A 19,928-nucleotide genomic window follows, 5' to 3' on the forward strand; every position below is an offset into this window, starting at 1 on the left:
AGCAGGTGGATCAGTTTACCTGGCAAACTTTCATAAATTCAGAAAGTTGTTGTTCTGGTTGGTTAGGAGTTGTTACATTCTGGATGAGTAATTCTCTGCCTTTGAGATGTGGGCATTTTTATTGCAGAACTACATAGTTTAGTGGAGGGGAAGGGAGTTTCTCTTTCACTTTCCTGGCTGGAGTAGCTGCCATCTGTATCGAATGACTTGCCAGATACCAGAATCTGTAGGCTTTCAGAATCTGCATAGGTTTGAATGATCTGGGTATTTTTAATTGCAATATATGCTAACGTAACAGCTATGTCCTGCAGCATTTGTGTCTTCTCATAATAGGGCAGCTCAAAGGCATTTTGGAGTTCTCTTATTTGGTCTTTTTGTCTATTGGTTCAAGCGTTAAGCCATCTAGTAAGCACAGGGGCGTATTTTGAAAATGGATGAAATCAGTGGAAAAATTTGGGGAAGTATTTTTAAAGAGAAGTAAGTAAATACTTCTAAAATGTAGTGGCACTTTCTAATCATAGAAGTTGTTCTATTCATAGGTGTGATAACATTCCTGCCACACAGCCAAACCATTACTATGGCTGTTCTTGACAGGAAGGCTCATACCCTTCTCTCTTTGATTACACAAGGTGAACAACCAGCAAAATATCTTCTTCTCTCATTAAAATTGCTAAAATAACTTTTATCTAGCTAGAGAAAGAAGATGGCCTAATAATGGATTTACATGTTTCTGTATATCTTCTACAATAAGATATTGGAGCATCAGCTATCTATTATTATCTCTTCAAAATAATGATTATTTTATCAGAACAATAGTATTTGTATTTATGCATCTTTTTTAGAGAAAGGTATACATTAAATATGCGTGATCTATGCTGATATTTATGAAATGTATGAAATGAAAGAAGTGAAAATAATAGTTTATTAGAAATAATAGAAACATTTCTAATAATAGAAAATAGGTTTTCTCTTCTTTTACAGAAGTGCTGTAGGTGAGGGAGGAGGAATTACCTGTGTATGCATAGCGCACCAAAGCCTTCAGCGCATCCGGGTCTACACCCTCCATTTTGATCTCCTCTTGTTTTGCTTCCCGCACGTCGTTAGTAAACATTGCAGCAAAATAATCAGACACTGCACTGAGAACCAGCCTTGAAATAGAAGCATTTTAGGAGGAATCTAAATTACTTCATAATCACAATAGCAAGCATGAAATTCAGTATCATTATATAATAAATTGTGTGTGTAATAGAAACACCTTCAGTATAGGACTTGAATCTTACAGTAGTGACTAATAAAGTTAACAGAGTAATCAGTATTCTCATCTTTGCTGTGCTTGTTTGTGCAGTTTTGGTCCACTGCTGTCTACAGTTTGACAGCAAGAGGATGGGCAATACCTTTGGCTCATATTTCAGTTTCTTTCTACCTGAAATAGGGAACATGAAACTCTGATCACATTATTTTAGTCTGTTAATTGATGTGCTAATTACAGTAACCATTCATTCATAACCAGACAGGACAAGCATAAATTATCACAGCATTTGGAAATTTCAGCCTTTGAAGCTTGTAAACAGGAATGGGAAATGTACCTGTGAGCGGGAATCTTTTGGTCTCCGGCGATGAGGAGAACATCACACAGCTGTTTCTGCTGCAGATAACTCTCCATCTTGCGGAACGTTTGCTCCGCGTGGTTTGTAGATTGGAAATATTCATCCGAGCCATTGGTGTTCATTCCAAGCAGTGAACTGCTCGTGGTTGATAACCTGCGAGGCGAAGAGGCTGCGTAATTACTGCAGTATTATAAATTCTGATTATGCTTGTTATATAATTTTTGTTCAAGTGAAATAACAGAAATCTTTAAAAATATCTAGCTTTTATAATCCTGGCCTTACTAAGCCTTTTTCAGTTAGTTTCTGTTTTATCTGCATGTTTTCCTTCACCAGGTGGCATGCAAGTTCTAATGTCAGTAAAGAAACAAACAAAAAATGTTATACAGAGCTGGCTTTACTGAGGTTTCTACTTCCTATCAGTGTTTTTTTTTAATCGGAAGCATCTTGTATAAAATTTTGGATGCAACATGTCTGTCGGTCTTATTTATATTTCTATTTTTCTTCATAGTTTTGGACTGTGCATTACTTTGTACATTGAACTGCATTACTAAGTAGGAATGAATTAGAAGACAGTCTAGCGAGGGCCATGTCCTTCAGACGGATTACCAAACCAAAAAGCTGATGAAATCAGTCTATTATATTGCCTTCACAAACTAAATGTGAATAATAAAGACAAACTGATATTTATTTATATTGATATTTAGTAAGGTATCCCTCCCCATTGCAAGCACATTATTGTACAACAGTGCTTTTCTAAATAGTACAGAACAATATCAGGGTTGATGTGACTTTTGTACATCTGAGATTTTCCAGACATCTTTTCTTTTTTTTTTCCCTGAAAATCTTCTGATCCCAATGAAGGTCTTTGGGTTTTTGTGCTGGATTTCCTTCAGAAGCAGAGTACAGAGCACTCCTGTGGGGCTGGCTCTGCCAGACTCCCAGGATGTGTAGGATGATTTATGGCCCGCACAGACCTCAGTTCTGCTAGCACTGAGGATCGTCAGCCCCGCAGGGAGGTGCGTGTCCTCGTCACCTGAGGAACACGAGTCCAGCTGCCTGCAGCGTCCCGGACCCTCACGCTCACTGTGCGTGTACAGCATGTGCACAGGTGTTTCTGTCGGATTATTTCAAACAGCTATTATCTAAAAATAGGTTAAGATATTCCAAAATCAGTGCAATAAAATCTCTAGCTTTCTTTGAACCTCTTTATTCAATTTTAAAGACGTTTTCTTTTTTAAAGAAATGAAGGGGCAAAGAAAGTGCACCTAGTAGCAAAGTAGTCTTTGCAATTTACAGCTTGCAAAAATTAATTTGTCTCAGTGAATTTAATGACTATATTTTTTGTTTGTTTTCCTTCAATGGTCTCCATTGAATATGGAAACTGCAAAATTGGATTATATGCTCATTAGTTTTGCATCAGCTACTTGATACGAAATTCATAGTCCGTAACATTCATATTTTGTAATTTCCCTCTTAGACTTTCTTTCACATTTTCAGAAAATGAATTTTAAAAACTTTAAAACTTGGGAATATATAGAACAATCTGTCTTGCATACCTACTTCTATAGTTTATCTTTCTGTATCCCAGATAATGTTTAATCATATAAAACTCCAAATCTGTCTACTTCCACTTTATCCTCCCACCATTGTTTTTCCTCACTTTTCTGTTACATTAATAGAAACCATAGAATATTGTGGATTATTTTTTCAAAAACATCTTGTGCCAGATCTGTTGCATCAAGTTTTAGGTATCATTAAATAGTATGTACATTTTTACATTGCACTTGATCCTGGTAGAAACCAACCAAGATGTAACTCAGTCATCCCTTTGCAAAGGCAGAGAAACAATTTCTTGAAATAAATAATTATTCTTCAAATAGCAGGAAAAAATAAGTGAACTATAGATGACAGAGGTTAAATTATATTGCAAAAAGGAGCTAGTAAAAATAATGATGAGTTTGGTGCTGAATGGCTGAAATATAATAGAGGATCTTGTGGGCTGTAGTACAAAGATAGGTAAGGAGTTGCAAAGGTACGACTTGAATATGTCCATCCTTATATATTTTTCTATGGGATATGATTTAACGTGTTCTGAACTCACATTAGTTCACTGAGTTGTACTCGAAAAGAAACAAGGATACAAGATGGAGAATTATTTCTTTCATTAATCAAACAAAATCTGAAGAATATTGAATAATAAGAGTTTCTGAAGTACATTGGTCCTGTGAAGAGCCAAGACATCGTTTTCTACTCAGTGACAAGGGAAAATCAGATCCCCAAGCTGCTCAGTGTCACCTTTATATTAGGGTTCATTCACTAGGGTGTTGAGTGAATGTTGGTATGGTCTACTAATACTGATACCCCTGGCTTGAGGACCAGATTAGGCTAGAGAGAAGAGAGAGAAATCTCTACTTCAGTGATTTCAAGGTGGCTAAAATAGGTGACCTTCATCCTAGGTGGAGAACTGAAAAGAATTTCAGAGTTATCCCACAAAAATATAGGAAAGATGGTGAAAATATAGCACCCAATTTTTAAAAGTAAAAAGAACAGCAAAATATGAAGCAAACAAACTGAAAAAATATTTGAACAAATAATCAAAAAATGTTAAGCATCTTGATGATAACAAGCAGAAAAATACCGGCCAGTATGGCTGTTCCGTACAAATCATGTCATACCATTTTTTCTTTTATGACAAGATAACATATCTTACTGAGAGAGAAAAATCAGGTGTCAGAAGTCATCTTGGCTTTCAGATGACTTCTGACACTATTTCACATGATGCTTTCAAAATCAAGCCAGAATAGTGTGTTTTAACTGAAATTGATATGAGAGAAATGAGCAGCCCATGCAGTCAAACTCAAAAATTTATCAGGGAATTGCTATCAAAGGCAGAACCTGTTTTCAAACCGTTCTGTGGAAATGAATTCTACCTCTGATGCTGCTCAATTTTTCTATTACAGAAAAAGATAGAAATTGGGTATAATTTTTATATTAATATGTAATAACAGCTTGCAAGGTTGGGGGAACAGAATTTAAATTCCAAACGCCTTCTTTGTGCTTGTTTTTACTGAATTTCATTCATATTTTTCCTTTTCAAGGAGCTACTGACCTCTGTTGAGTAATAAAATGAATAAATTCAGGATAAGAAATGATGGTCTAGGTAACAGCTAGATGTTACTAGATTACAAGGAAAAAATGGTGTTAGGAAGTAAAAGAGTTTTTATATTTTTTGGTGGGGGAATGGACATGTTCAGTTTTGCAGTTCATTCTAGGCCTGTTTTTCTTCAATTCTTAGAAATTCTGAGTCAAATAAAGATCATTTTCTTTTTTCCTTCCTTAAGTACCCTTCATTAATCAAAACAGAAATCTTCAGTAATCAGTTTATAAAGGATAAATTCACTTTTAAATAACTAAAATGTGATATAATGCAAATGCCATTTTTTATTATATTATTTTTTAAAAATCAAAATCAAATTATAAGTACTTCATTAAGTGTGCCTGTGGCCAAAAAAGAAAAATCAAGCTTGATCATAAGGAAGCTTAGAAGTATAATATTGCAAGAATACAATTTGATTTTGTTGTACTTGATAAGGCTGTTACTTATATTTTTATGGTGTCTACTTTTCTGTTGGATAAGTGTTCAATATACCTGTCTAACCTGCTTTAATACTTGTGAAATACAGTGAAGGAACAATTCAGCTATCGTCAAGTGCAGATTTCGGAGTACCTTGCCACTGAATTGGAGACTGTACCATCCACTAGCAGCAAACTAGATAACATTTAGAAATGTTAAAGACTTCACCATAGCTGAAAATCAAGTGTGCCTTATGCTACGTGCTGTCCTGGATGTGCTTTAGAAGTGACAAGGCATGAGGCAAGGCTGCAAGTTCATCAGTTCAGATTGTTTATGCAGCAATATTTACAATGCAAGTCATCAATTTTTTTTTCTCTCATTTCTTTCTGCTTATTCAAGAAAACTGCCGTGAGCTCCCACACAGGCAGAATTTCTCTTATCCAGCTGCTTGAGCTCTGACCCTCTTTCTGTTGAGCATAAGTTATAGGGTAGGACAGATGCTGTTTTCCTATGCCAAATCTTAGGACTAAAGCATCAGTTAAGGGTACCCTGCATAAACTGGCTGAGAAATAAAGAAGATATATGTTTCAGTTAGGAAGCATTGACTGTACACTGAACACAGCATAAAGTACGGATGAAGCAGATACACCTGTACTAATTGCCTGCTGATGTTATTGTGCCACTTGATTAATTGTCCCAGCCACTGCCTTATAATTTCTGCTTCAATAGCCTTCTTTATTACTTATTGTTTGTGAGTAAAACAGGTAATAATTATTTTCAATTTTGGGGGTATTGGTGAAAGAATTTTATCAGCAAATCCAAAACACTAAGGAAAATTGTACTGTACATTTATAACTCCTGGAGTAGCAAAATTAACATGCAGTGGAATAAAACAAAATGATGAAAACATGACTGAATGGAATAACCAATGGGCAGAAATATTGAAACCACTGTATGCTTGATTTTTTACAATGAATTAAGGAAAATGTAATTATGTTTCTTCTGGAAGGTTGGGAAAGGTCTGTGTGGGATGACACGTGCCATCACCACTGCCAGAGTGGGGAAGAAAAGAGCTTTAAAAAGTCAGCAAAGAGACAGCTCTTGAACAGTATAATCATTATCTCGTAGATGATGACTCTTAAATGCAAAAATGCATTTGATGAGACAAATATTCAGAGAATAAAATAAAAAACTTAAATATTCTCCGTCCTTATTTTGAAGCCTCTTTTAGAATGCTTTAGAGTGTCTATGGTATATATATACCTATATACCTATGCTCCCAGGTTTCCCTCATATAATTGCTACTGATTTGAATCATACCTGACAGAGCATTATATGTATAATGACACAAGTTAATGAAGAGACTACTAACTTTTAGCCTAAATGGAAAGTTTTAAGTGACAATTCCTTTAGAATCAGCTGCCCAGTTTTGATAATTTTTTATTGCTAGCATTAACATAAGCCTGCCACTTTTCTCAGTTGGAATTAGTTAAAATAACTTTTCCCATTTGGGAATCATAAGTACAAATGTGCATATCATTATGCACAAGAAATTTTGCACATGGTAGCCAAAATGCTGTAGGTGCTTTGAGTTTTGTATTTCCCCCCAGACATGGAGATGTACAAATGCTTGCCCTCATGATTAGAATCAGGACAAATACTGGTTAGTTTTTTATTAATGCTCCTGTAAATGAAAGGTGTTCCTTTGGCGGGCCAATTCCACTGGTAAAGCACGATTGCAGTTAACCTGCAGAGCCCGTGAGCACCAGACAGCCCTTCAGTCCAGTGTTAGTTGTGGCTGCATGGTGACTTCATGTTACAGAGGGGACTAGATGCAAACTATGATTTCTGATTTTTAAGGTGATCTGCAAACATACAGTATTGAATTTCAATCACTATCTAGATGGATGCAAACACTCTCCTTACATAAGCTGTTTTCTTTTGGAGATTGTGTATTTATTTTTCTACCAGATAAGATTAATTATAAAATTAATTTTATTTCAGGCTCATTGCAGTGCAGATTGTTCTTATTAGCATGCATACTCCCACAGTTAAGCTCTTGCCACTAAGAACACAGTTTGTTGAGAGGTTCATGCATTCCTTTATTAAAATCTCGAGTCTGCAATAGAGTTTTATACAGCTCAGTTTGATGTATGCAGATAATTAGGAAATGGGATATTCTTATATAAATTTTAAACAGTTTTTGTAGTTTCCTTCTGAGGAAAAGCAGAAAGCATGGTTTGCATGTTCTTTGGTTGCACTATAGTATTATGCAAATTGTTTTGGTTTAACTGCTCAAGACAAAATATCACTGTTAGAGAGATCATAGAATCATAGAATGCTGAAGGTTGGAAGGGACCTCTAGAGATCATCTAGTCCAACCCCCCTGCACATGCAGGGTCACCTAGAGCACGTGGCACAGGACTGCGTCCAAGCGGGTTTGGAAGATCTCCAGAGAAGGAGACTGCACAACCTCTCTGGGCAGCCTGTTCCAGTGCTCTGGCACCCTCACTATTAAAAAAAATTTCCTTAAGTTCCTGTGGAACTTTTGGTGTTTCACTTTCCAGCCATTTCCTCTAGTTCTGTCGGTGGCCACCACTGAAAAGAGGCCAGCCCCATCCTCCTCACTGCCTCCCTTGAGGTACTTCTAGACACTGCTCAGGTCCCCTCTCAGCCTTCTCTTCTCCAGCTGAACAGGCCCAACTCCCTCAGCCTCTCCTCATAGGGCAGATGTTCCAGGCCCCTGATCATCCTTGTGGCCCTGCGCTGGACTCTCTCCAGCAGCTCCACATCCCTCTTGTCCTGTGGAGCCCAGAACTGGACACAGTACTCCAAATGCGGCCTCACCAGGGCTGAGTAGAGGGGCAGGATCCCCTCCCTCGACCTGCTGGATGCTTATTCAGGAGTCAGTATTCAATGTTAGGATTTTGTTCCTGGATTTTGGGGATCAGTTTTGAAAATTACATTTTGTGCTAGACCTTTTCAGAAGCTTCAAGAGAACTTAAATGAGGAGGCAAGAGGCCTCTGATCCCCTGAAGCGAAAAGGTTGTGGTGGGAAAGCCGCGGCACAAGTCCCCAAGAGTGCCCGAAGGTTTCGGGCTGCAGCACAGCCCTCGGGAGCTAAGTCCCATTTCTGAGTTAACACCTGCAGTGTGATATTTGTAGACTGAGCTGAGAGGTTCTGAGCCAGTCGGCACCAAGTGCAAGAGTTAAAATCAGCAAATCTTTCTCCCCATGTCTAGTGACTGTGGGATTACACAGTAAGCGATGCCTGGCAGCTTTAAACTTTGTAATACAGTAGGAATTTTCCTTTTAAATAATGTCTCTCTTTCTGATTTAGATGAACATAAATATGAAACTTTACTATAAATACTATAATGGCATGATTCTATTCTTAAAGGACTTACTTTTTTCTGTAGCATGAAATGCTTCCTAAAAGCTCTAGCAATATCGAACCAGCCTACAGACCAGCTGAACATTAGTTAGTGTTTTATTATACTAGATATGTATCTATATTCAAATGATGCAGTGAGTGTCTCAGACAAATGATTTAAATTAATGCTATCTCAAGTCATCATTCAAGAACATTGTCCTCCAGTCTAATTGACATAGTATTCATTTACATTATGTAATGAAGAATAATGAGTAAGTGAAATGTTGCACATATAAAAGATGAGAGAATATACATTACCATCTTAGGATTAATCCTTCTTTTGGCCACTCCAAGTGTATTGGGAGCTACTTATCTCCAAAATTTATGTGCTTTTATAATCATAAATGTTACTTGAGTTTGTTTTCTATGCTTTATGTGAGTGTATACAAAAGCTATCACCTTACAGTTCACAGAGAAGGTTTCAAAGTAGGTATTTAAGAAGAAATTACAAGCAGCTGCTGAAAATTATCTCAGAATTAATCAGATGCGAAATCATTTCTTTGTCACTATCTCTATAACCACACAAGGTTAGTCAGCTACTACATATGGACAGGGAATTACAATTCAGAAATTGAATATTCGTCTGTAACTGCTATTCATTAATTAAAAAATACGATTAGTCTTACACTTATAGTCTTATCAATAAATGCTTTTGAACTAATTTAAGAGCTCGATTAGAAAATACCAGGTTGACTACTGAAGTAGAAGACAGCAGCAACTTCATAGAGTTTCAAGACATTAGACATGATGTTATTTTTAATGGTGATGAACATGGCCTGTAGTAATTATTTACTGTAACAGCCAAAAGCCTATCATTTCTGTAATTCAACTATTTTAATCACTAACACTCTGATTGAACCATTTCCTGCAGAACAAGAAAGTTTTTTCCTGTATAGTTCATATTGTATATCTGGCATATAATTGTATAGTTCCTTTTAGAACAAATTTATACTTTTAATTTATATCCATTTTTTTCATAAGACAAGCTAAGAAAAAAGCATAGCAAGTAATTATACATTCAAATTCACCATGTAAGACATATCATATAATGTAGTATGAGGACAATTTCCTAATCTTGATTAAGACAGACTCCAAAAGCACAAGAAGAATTCTGAGTCATTTCTACAATGCATGATCCAATTTTTGTATTATGTGATTATGTTGAGGGGAAATTGAAAGTCATTGAAGGAGGAATTCAGTGAGGCTGTTTACTTGTTGCTCAACTTTCTGGCAGCTAATGATAATATTGTTAGTTAATTAAATAGCATCTTTCTAAAGAGCAAAAAATGGAGTGATGAGAACTATCTAAAACTAATTCAAGTTGCCAAAAATGTACAAAATGCCAAAAATGTACAAAATTTAGTAATGACTAAATGCTGACCATGACCTTGTGACTCGTATATTTAGACAATGCTTTAAAAAACAAACACCAGCAAATTGCAACTTTAAAAAAAAAATATTAAGCGCATATGGCTAGTCTCATTGAGTACCCTTCAAAAGGTTCCATATTTTAGAGGTTGCAGGGAAGAGGAAGTGTTGAAGGGGTTGTGTATCTGGGTATGGTTGAAAGCACAAGAAAATGTGAACATGGAGACACTTAACAGATTTTTGCTAACATGAGAAATGAGTGCTCCCTGAACGTTTAGTGCTCTTCTCTCAAAAGCGGCTTTTTAAAGATGGCTACTTGTAATTCTTTACTGAAGATACCTCTACCATGCGTGAGTTCATAGCTTCTTCATAACATGAAAGAGAATTACCTTTGTAATCATTACAGATGGTCAAAAAGGAGGCCTAAAGAGCATCTATCACATGTATTTAACACTGTATTTCTGACAGCATTTTTGCAAAAATCTGCTGCTGCTGGTGGTGCATCTTGGCACACAGAGATAGCTCCTGTAATGAACATTTGTCTGCTTCTACCTCAGCTCACTTAGACAGAAACGGAGTAAGAAGTTTACAAAATCTAAATAAAAAGTAGTATTTCAAATCAAAGTAAAAATGCAAAGAAATTGAAAAGCACAAAATAAATTGATATGAACTATAAAAAAAAAATCTGTAGTATCGTTATGTCTGAGAATTTTTTTGTTAAAGTCTTTAATGAAATACGAGCATAAAGGTACAGAAGTGGTTCATGTGGGAATCAGAAAAGTAGCATTCTGGAACAGATTTAGTTAATCAGGAAGAAGCAGGAGATGCGCTCACACCTTCCCTCTGCTGAGAGAGATGGTGTTTTATATGGAAGGTTGTTATGTCCTGCAGTAATTATACATTGTTGTCATAGTAGCAATGCTGTTGGGGAATAAGCCGCAATCTTGTTGCATTATCCTTTTTTTATTCTTGATGCAAAGACGTGGAAGATTCAAGAACTAATGAACACTTTCACATTGAAAGCATAATTTTTAAGTCCTGTAGCTGAAAATACTGTAGGTATTAAAATCATTTGAGAAACCATTAAAACAAACAAAAAAAGTATTCTTAATTATGAATTGTAACAGCCACTAAAGGGTATTTTAGGAAAGGAAAGCACCTTCTTAATTGCTGTCAAGGCTTATACTATAATTTGAAAGGAATTGGTCCATTCAAATCAATTGCATACTGTAGCTGTATGGGTATGTAAATAAGACCACAAAAACCTCCTTACAGGGAGTCACTGGAAAGGTCTTTTATACCTATTAGCATAAAATATATGATAATTGCATTCCCATCCTGAAATAGATCCAGCTTATATTTACAGTGATATGTGAAGAAGAATGAGAGTTTATTTTAGTCATGTCATTTTTCCCCTTTTACAAAATATATAATAACAAATGAAATCTAAACTCTGCAATTTTGGTCAATACTGTCATCAAAGCCTAAAAATTTAATTGTTCTGTTTTGAATGTATGTGCACATTTTAAAGGAAATTAGATGTATGATCTAAGTGATTTGGAGTGTAAAAATATGATGGCAATAACTGAATTAGATTATTTTTACTGGTGTTTATTGAAGAATGTTAAGGCTTCATATTAGTACTTCATATTAGTCAGCTGCTAGAACTTTAAAATGGGAGTAATGACAGACAAATGCTGCCTTAGAAGAGGTAGGTGATCAGAAATTAAAAGTAACCCTTGTGCTGTATGTGCAAATTTTAAACCCCATTTGTTGGAAATCCGTGGAACAGACTTCCAGCTGACAGATTTCAGTAGGGCTCCACTTTAGAAGAAGGTCAAAGCACCAGTGTTGTGTTTCAGAAAGGAGCTTATGGAAGGGCTGCTGAGAGCAGAATCGTCTGCACAGTTATTCCCTACATTAATTGAAGGGTAGTATTGCCCAATTCGGAGAAAAATAGAGACTGTTCTGTTCAGTTTTGTTCAGTTCTTACATTTTCTTTTTTGAACCACTTTCCTTGGTGTGACTGTGCTGTTCGCTCTTTGAGGGTGGAGGGAAGCAAGATCACATCATAATACAACCCTTCAAAAGCAGAGCAATTTTATCATTCATTCAATAAAATATGTATCACCTCTCTTGCTGATGTTGCAGCATAACAACTGAATGAAGCATATGATAATATGCTAATCTTATAGAAAAGACAAATCTTTGTTTCGATTTGCTTTCTGCCTGCTGAAAATTGAATTGATCTAGATGGCTTTACACTGTTTCAGTGGAAATGTACTCACAAGATTAATCTATGCCTTTAGACCCTTCACCAGCCACAGCGCTGCTTCCTTTCTGTCAGCTTTACAAAATGCCCACAGAGAGGCTGTCAGTCTCCATCCTCCAGGGTTTCCAGGACCCGACTGGATAACTCTGCAGAACCAGGTCACAGATGACCCCGTTTGGAGCTGGAGCTGGGCTGGAGACCTTCTGAGGGTAATATACTGCCTAAGAAAGCTTCAGTTCTGGTCCTGGCTTTGTTCTTTTGTTAATTTGGGTTTAAATTCACTGTATCCTAAGTGAAACAGTATAATGAAGCTTTAATTTAAACAGCTACTAATGGGCTACATATTGAATTTCTCTGAAGAGAAAGCAGGAAGTGAGTTTTGAGCTCTGCTGTTTTAGAGGCATCTCATGCGAGCCTGAGGCTGAGCAATTATAGCTCTAAATTTCCTGTAAAAATGAATGAAGAAAACAGACAAAGGCAAAAAAATTAGTCAGAAGAACCCTATTTCTTTGTGTCCTTCTCTCATTGCCTTCATTGTGTTCTGGGTGAACAGTGGGGCTCCCGCATAGCGGCAAGGAAAACTGGCCTAGACAGCTGGTAAATCTCCCGTGACAAGATATACCAAGAGACCACATTGGCCCTGCTGCTGGGGCATTTCACCAGGTCAAGCAGCTCAGACAGAAAGTTCAAAAGTCCATTCTAGGCCACTGAACTACCACATGGAAGAAGTGTGACTTTTTTGAAAGTCATGGCATAGAAGGGAATTTCTAGCTTTGCAAGTGGTTTCCTCTAAGATGAATGAACAGCTGGACTCAGTCTTCTATGAGTGCCTTATGTCAGACTAAAAATCATTGCTCAGAACAAACATTTCCATCCTTAATGCACTTAACAAAGTACTGTGCTTTTAAATGCTTATATATGTTTGATTTAAAACAATCACGGTTCACTTTTCGCCCATCTTTTGAATTACAGTCGATGAGCCAGAAAACGAGCACAAAGTTCTCCAGTGTATTAGACAGATGGGAGAATTTTTTTCAGAAAACTGTAGTATGATGATTAAATTAAATGATGGGTTTCATTACTCCAATTAGGTTAGTTCATAGTAAGAATCAATTCCTTCCTATTCCCAGCTTAGCCTAAACTTATTTTGGTAGTTCAAAGACCTACAGATGTCTACCTTGGTGTATCTACCTTACTCTTCTGTTGTCCAGCAATACTTTAACAGCATTATGCTTCACCAATACGCAGCAGTGACATGTTTGGGTTCTGTGCTTATTAATGTTGGGTTAGTTCAATAGATATAGATTATAAATGTAATTCCAAACAGTATAACACTACGTTTTTATTTCAGTGAGTATCTTCATGATCATTAACAGCAAGTGTCATTTTGCCTTGCTCTATATTCTCTAAAAGGAATAAATAATAGCTAGGTACATTTAATAGCATATAACAGTGTGAGGACATTGTTAGGTGAGCTCAATTTTCTGGTAGCTTTTATTCTCTATTTTATTTTATTGAGGAGTGTTTAAACTAAAACCGTTCTTAAATTGTAAGTGAATCTTTCAAGCTCTCCAAGAACTCCAGCGCTCAAAACTCTGTAATATTTGAGCAAACAGAAATATTTGAGCTTTGGAAACAGAAACTTTTAATTGCAAAGCTTTTGCTTTACCACAGTGCCCATGGCAGAAACACAAAGCTTCCAGTGAAGACATGGAACCTGACTAGGGTAAAGTTGCAGCAGTTTTTTTGTCCTTTCTACATACGTGTACATGTGTGTCTCTGTTTCTTCACAGGGCAGAGCATTCTAAAGCGATGTGACATGGAGACCCAGAGCCCTCCCGCGCATCTGTGCTAGCTGGAAACTGTAAAAGAGGTTTCCCTAGCAACACAATCATATGTAATAGCTTAAAATAACTTTTCTACAACTCCTAGGATTTCTTAGTGATTTGCACATGATTTCCATTTAAATCAAGCTATATTTGTCCAGCTCCAAAAGATTCTTCATTTTCTCCAACTCTGTGAAAATGAACAGGCTTGCAAGAATGCCCCCCTTTTGACTTCTGATTTATCAGATAAATCAAAGCATAGCAAATCATGACAGTGCCTGTCCATTTTCTCTAATGTATCCCATCTATGCTGGCTGTTCAAAACATTTTATAGCAACTATACTGGTGTTTGCTTCTGCTTGTTGTAGCAGAAAACTTAGTAAAAGTGGTAAACTTTGATTTTGGGAATAATTATTGTCATAAGAAAACAAGCCATGAAACTATAAGTATACTCCATCAGTCATAACATAAAGGTGCTTTTTTTTGCATTTTAGCAGCACTTTGCAGAAAATTATAGTTGATCCATTCTTATTCTGTCCCTAGGAAGTAGATTCCTGCCCTATCTCTAATGTGGCCTATCATTAATACTCTTGCAGGAGGAGAGGCAAAAGGCACAAACAGAAACATGGGAAATTCCATGAATGCATCTTTACTGTGAGGGTGAGTGTCCACTCACCACTGGACCAGGTCCCCCGAAAGGCTGTGGAGTCTTTTTGAATATTGAAAGATATTTGAATGTGAATTGAAAAATCTTCAGAAAGATTTTTGAATATTGAAAGATATTCAAAATCTGGGCGGACATAGTCCTAGGCGAGTTGTTCTGGGTAACCCTGCTTGAGTAGGAAGGGTGGAGCAGATCATCTCTAGCCATCCCTTCCAACCCCAATTATTCTGTGATTCTGAGACATGCGTAAACTATGATACTGAGAGTCTGATTCCTCTGAATTCATATAAGGAACAAATCTGAAATAGAACCCATGGATGGTGAATTTTATCTCCTAACAAAACTAGTCATAAAGTCCTATAATTAAAAAATAAAAACATGGCTGACAGCTTGAATTTGATTAAACCAAATGTTAGTATACTGGTAAGAACTCTAGGTTCTTGTACAAACTTTTTCCAAGTATACCTAGGAAAACTGAGAAAAAGAATCACATGTCATTCATTGCTCTCTTTCGCAGTTAAGGTGTTTTATTAGTCTAAATGCAAGGTAGTTGAGAAAATGATCTAAAACGTTTCATTGCTAAATAAGGCCATCTCATGCAATGGTAGAACATAACATGAGAATACAGTATCCTATTTCTTGGCAACTTTTTAGAACTCTAGTCATTTAAATACTCTATCATGTATTGAAACCTCAAATAAAGTAATGAGTACAATGTAGGATATTGCTCTAAATATCTATAGCTTAGACTGTGAGCAGTATATACACATTTAATGAAATATCCTGACTCATAGAGAGAACTAAATGAAAGATGTTTTATGCAAAGTATTATTGTACAAGCACTAGTGTTAGGAAGAGGCAGGTGGTAAGATCCTGTTCGGTCTGTTTTATTTAGCTTTGAACTGTGTTTTCACTAATAGAGCATTCCCTGGCAAAGGGGAGGAGGGCACTTGCTGGAAGAAGATTTATTGTCAGAGCTGAGCAACAACGTTCTCCTTCCAGCAGAGCTCAGGTGGGAGCTGGAGTCCTCCAGGATGAAGGTTTGTTAGAGTTTTGCTTTCTAGATCATGTCTTATGTTTACTCCCGTAAGTTCATTTTGTGACTCTGGATAGTACCTTGCCATGATATTTGCATTCCTTTGGCCCACATGCCTACAGATATTTTAAACAAGCCATATTCTTCATCAAATCACCTGAAATGCTCATTCTCTAAATATAGTGTCTTTTTTTCTTTTTTTTTTTTCTCCTAGAAGGATGAAGGGAACTAGATGAAATTGCTATGTATTAGGCTTATTCCAGCTGGTTGACTATAACAAACATATCCTTGTATTTCTTTAAATATGAAAGACTTTAGTAATACTCCTCACTGGCCACAGTATTTTATTTAGTTCAAGTACAAACAATGGAGTCCCAAAGCAATTGTGAAAACAAACTGTCTTTTCCTTTGAAAATGCTTTCTAGCAGGAGCTTTCAAATTAAGCCCATGTCTCTTCCCTTTTTTAAAAAAAGAATGCTTGAACAATCATACAATTTCCTGTTGATTTCACAATTGCATGTGCTCAGTGTGTCTGTAAAAACAGTCTTACTGCTCTGCAGAGCACGTGTTTAATCATATCCTTTTTTTTTTGGTGGGGGAAGATATTAAGAAATTGTTTTAAAAACTGTAATAGGTCTTTAAAAAGCAATTTAACATCTGTCTGTGAGGAAAGCAAGCCACATGGAAATGAGAAGATAATTGAATTATAAAGAAAATGTTAAGAAATGGGTAGAATGCTCATAGTTTCTTAAATTAGTATAAAATGGTAGATTTTCTTCCTTGCTTGTGATAATTCATTTATGAAAGTTTTGCATGTTAAATATAAGTCTGTAAAATATTCTGTGCTTTTACAAGTCATTATTTATTTAAGTCATAAAAGACTTTAATTTCACACTTTAATTTCTTTAGTCTTTACCCTCTCAAGTTCATCACAAGATATCACAGGAGAAGACAAAGTGGTCATAAAATCTGCTGAGGATGCATTTGAGACACATGGATTCTAATTATTGTACTCGGCACTTTTGTACAAGACTACAGCACTCATTTTGTCTGAGTAGGTATTTTCAACATTGTTCATTACATTCCCCCTTCACCAAAAAAGCCCTTTACCTCCTTGCATATTATCAACTTCTATGAAAAAAAGGTAAATATTCTCTCAAATTTTAATTCTGCAGCAGATGCCACTTACTGTAACTTCCCAATGTTTCCACACTAATAAACATTGGATATCAAAGGAAAACTTTCCTGACTACTGTCACCTGTATTTTTTTCCAGCAGTTGAGAATGAATTAAAGTAAAATGCTATTAAAAGTCAGCTTAATTTCACTACTTAGGCCACATGCTCTGTGTGCATTGTTCAGTTCATAAGTAAAATCACATCTCCCTGATAGCATGGGGTGTTTGTCAACCTTTGTAGCCCAGAGTGTCATCCCTGCTCCCCAGCTGCCAACTTCTCTTCCACTCCTTTAAGATACTGAAATGCCACATGAACTGTACAAACCCTCACTTCAGAGAAGCCATCAGCTACAATATCTTAAATGACCCATTTTAAATGTCTCTAGTTTTAAACTCATTTTTTGACCTTTAGTTAAAGGCCATTTTTAGTAGACATTTGGGTTTTGCTTGTCCCTGAAGTAGTAATGAAATACATCAGCAATGCAAAGTAGACTGACATAGAATCATCTTTTTAAAATATATTGCTGAATATGAATTGAATTGTTAGAAATTTTAAAGAAAAGATCTAAGAAAGTTCTGGTTCATAGTATATAGACAGGCTGCTCTTGTGAAGAGAAAGTCTAAAATGTCTATTAATATGTAGACAAACCAATTTTGAAATGGATCTTTGCTCTTTTGATCTGTTTTCATGCATAATATGATTGTGAGATTGCAAGAGGTAGAAAAATATAAAAATGTTACTGTTTATATCATCTCATATAGATGCATTCATAATATCCTCTAGTTGGTTCTATCTCATCTAGAAATACTGAGAAAATATAGTAATTTTGGATCCAATGCAAGAGAAAGTTTTGCTTTCATATAATGTTATACGCATACTATGGATTAGGTGTAGGACTGTATCATTATACACCATTTAAAGCAAGAAATACCTTTTATGTAGTACAGGGGTATAATGAAACCTAAACACTAACTTACTATAGCACAATCTCTGGTCAGCATGTGCATGAGAAACGGAAGCTAAGGAAAACAGATTGTTGGCTTTCCTTTAAATGGTAGAATTTGCATATCAACTTTTCAGACTCTCATCTGCAAATCATGTTCTTCAAGGTGATCAGATCCTATCTGAAAATATGTTTATTGGAAGTCATTGTTAGGTCTACGGTTATGTAGTTACAGCTAATGTCACATGTATAAAAGTCCATATATGCATGCAATTCAGTGAGATCCCTGGTGTTTTTATATTATTTGATTTGCATTTTTTATATGGTGTGCATGAGGATGTAGATTTTTCCATATTTAGGAAAATATATTTAGAAATAACTAAGTGCAAAAATGTGCAGATGTCTTAGGGAACAGGGCTTCAGTAAAGGATAGGAAAGTTATAATGAATCACAAGCCAGCTAGAAGCAATGGCATCTTGTTGGTGAGAATAAACACCAAACAGAATATTCACATGGGATTTTAGTCCAAATGATATGTCAATAACCCAGCCCTCTAGTCTAGAACTGTCATGGTTTAACCAGAATGTATATAGTTCTGGCCGCAGCACTATAAGGAGACAGACATCCTGGAATGTGTCAGGAGTGTCAGGTTACAAGAAATGGAAATACAGCAGTTCTGGAACATAATATTCCTGAAAAAACAAATATATATATATATAGAACAATGGAATATTCATTTCTAAACTTTTGCCTTAGGCATCAGAATGGATCAAAATCTGATCTCCTGTTCAAGAAGGGGATGCACAGTCATGATGTACTACTCAAAATGCAGTCCTTTAATATCTGCTCTGCAGAGGATACATCACAGTCCATTCATATACCAGGTAAAATTGGAAAACTGATGCATTGTCATTCGTTTTCAGTCATTCTCGTGAATCAGTTGTAGTGCTTGGTTTGGATACACAGAAATCTAGTTCTATGATAAAATCGGTCTGACCAATTTTTGTTAGAATAATTTCTATTGAAGTAATTTGTTTTGTTTCCACCAGTGAAATTGTCCCTTTTAACTTCTGAAACTGAAGTTTTAAATTGAAACAGAAAACAGACTCACAAAAAAAGCAAAAAAAAAAAAAAAAAAAGAGCTTTATACAGATGTGCTTTTGAGTCCAGAATTTATCAACAGAAGTAATAAAGATAATATCAAGATTTCAGGGATAACTATTTTTAGGAGGTATCAGTGCTTTCTCAGTTAGTGTGTGCACAAGGGTGGATTTGTGTATTATGCACAAGAAGAAAGTTTTTTAGACCAGTAGACCAAATTGAGCAATCACATCCTCAGAATTTCCTTTGATGTCTCTGAAACCCTGCCAGATTACTTTCTTTGAAAGAAGTGAGGCTGACTTTCAGGCATTTTGGTCCCCCTGATGGAGGAGATTAAACCTGAACACATTCCAGATAAGGCAGACAGGATAGGAGATGATCACCAACAGGCTACCAAAAGTCACAGTTTATTTACTGTGTATTCTTTCAGAGATCACTTAAGCTCCTATTACCTTAATCAAACCTAAAATCTTTGCACATTTTTGCTTTTTATTTGCATGGGCATTTTCTGCAGGGTTTAGCTGTATGATTAGCCCAGTAACACAATAATGTTCTACAGTGGGAAATAGCGGGCAAATAAATAAAAGACCTTAGCACCTATTCTGTATTTTGCTGTTTCTCTATTTTTCACCAGAGATCAGGTCCTAATCATCATTCAGACAGTAGGCCGATACCAACTGATATTTCTTGAGTATGTTCCCCTAGGAACTATTGATAAGAAGATCCCCAAACATTTTGGGAGACCTTTCAATATATACGATTTTTGGAGAATTTAGAAATCCTTAAGGAAATTTCAGAGATTGATGAATTCTGTTCTTAGGAATTGAGGCTTTTTTCTTTTCTTTTCTTTTGCATAGCCCATTTTGCACTGTAGATTTCTGTTAAATAAGATCCACAGAAATCCAAGGACCTCCACTGCATACTTTT

At 36.0% G+C, this 19,928-nt stretch overlaps 1 protein-coding gene across 1 annotated transcript in view; it reads right to left on the reverse strand.

The window, feature by feature from the left end:
- The window catches only part of KLHL4 (kelch like family member 4), a 40,498-nt gene that overhangs the window by 16,953 nt on the left and 3,617 nt on the right, over positions 1 to 19,928 (reverse strand). The window contains exons 2-3 of the mRNA XM_010225424.2: positions 1,587 to 1,760; positions 1,012 to 1,148 (exon numbers count right to left, since the gene is read on the reverse strand). Coding sequence (XP_010223726.2) covers positions 1,012 to 1,148; positions 1,587 to 1,760 — 311 coding nt within the window. The remainder of the gene's footprint in view (positions 1 to 1,011; positions 1,149 to 1,586; positions 1,761 to 19,928) is intronic.

The sequence above is a fragment of the Tinamus guttatus genome, unplaced genomic scaffold (assembly GCF_059628265.1).
Source record: "Tinamus guttatus ecotype Peru unplaced genomic scaffold, ASM5962826v1 Tinamus_guttatus_pri_ptg000287l, whole genome shotgun sequence".
NCBI classification, from domain to species: Eukaryota; Metazoa; Chordata; class Aves; order Tinamiformes; family Tinamidae; genus Tinamus; species Tinamus guttatus.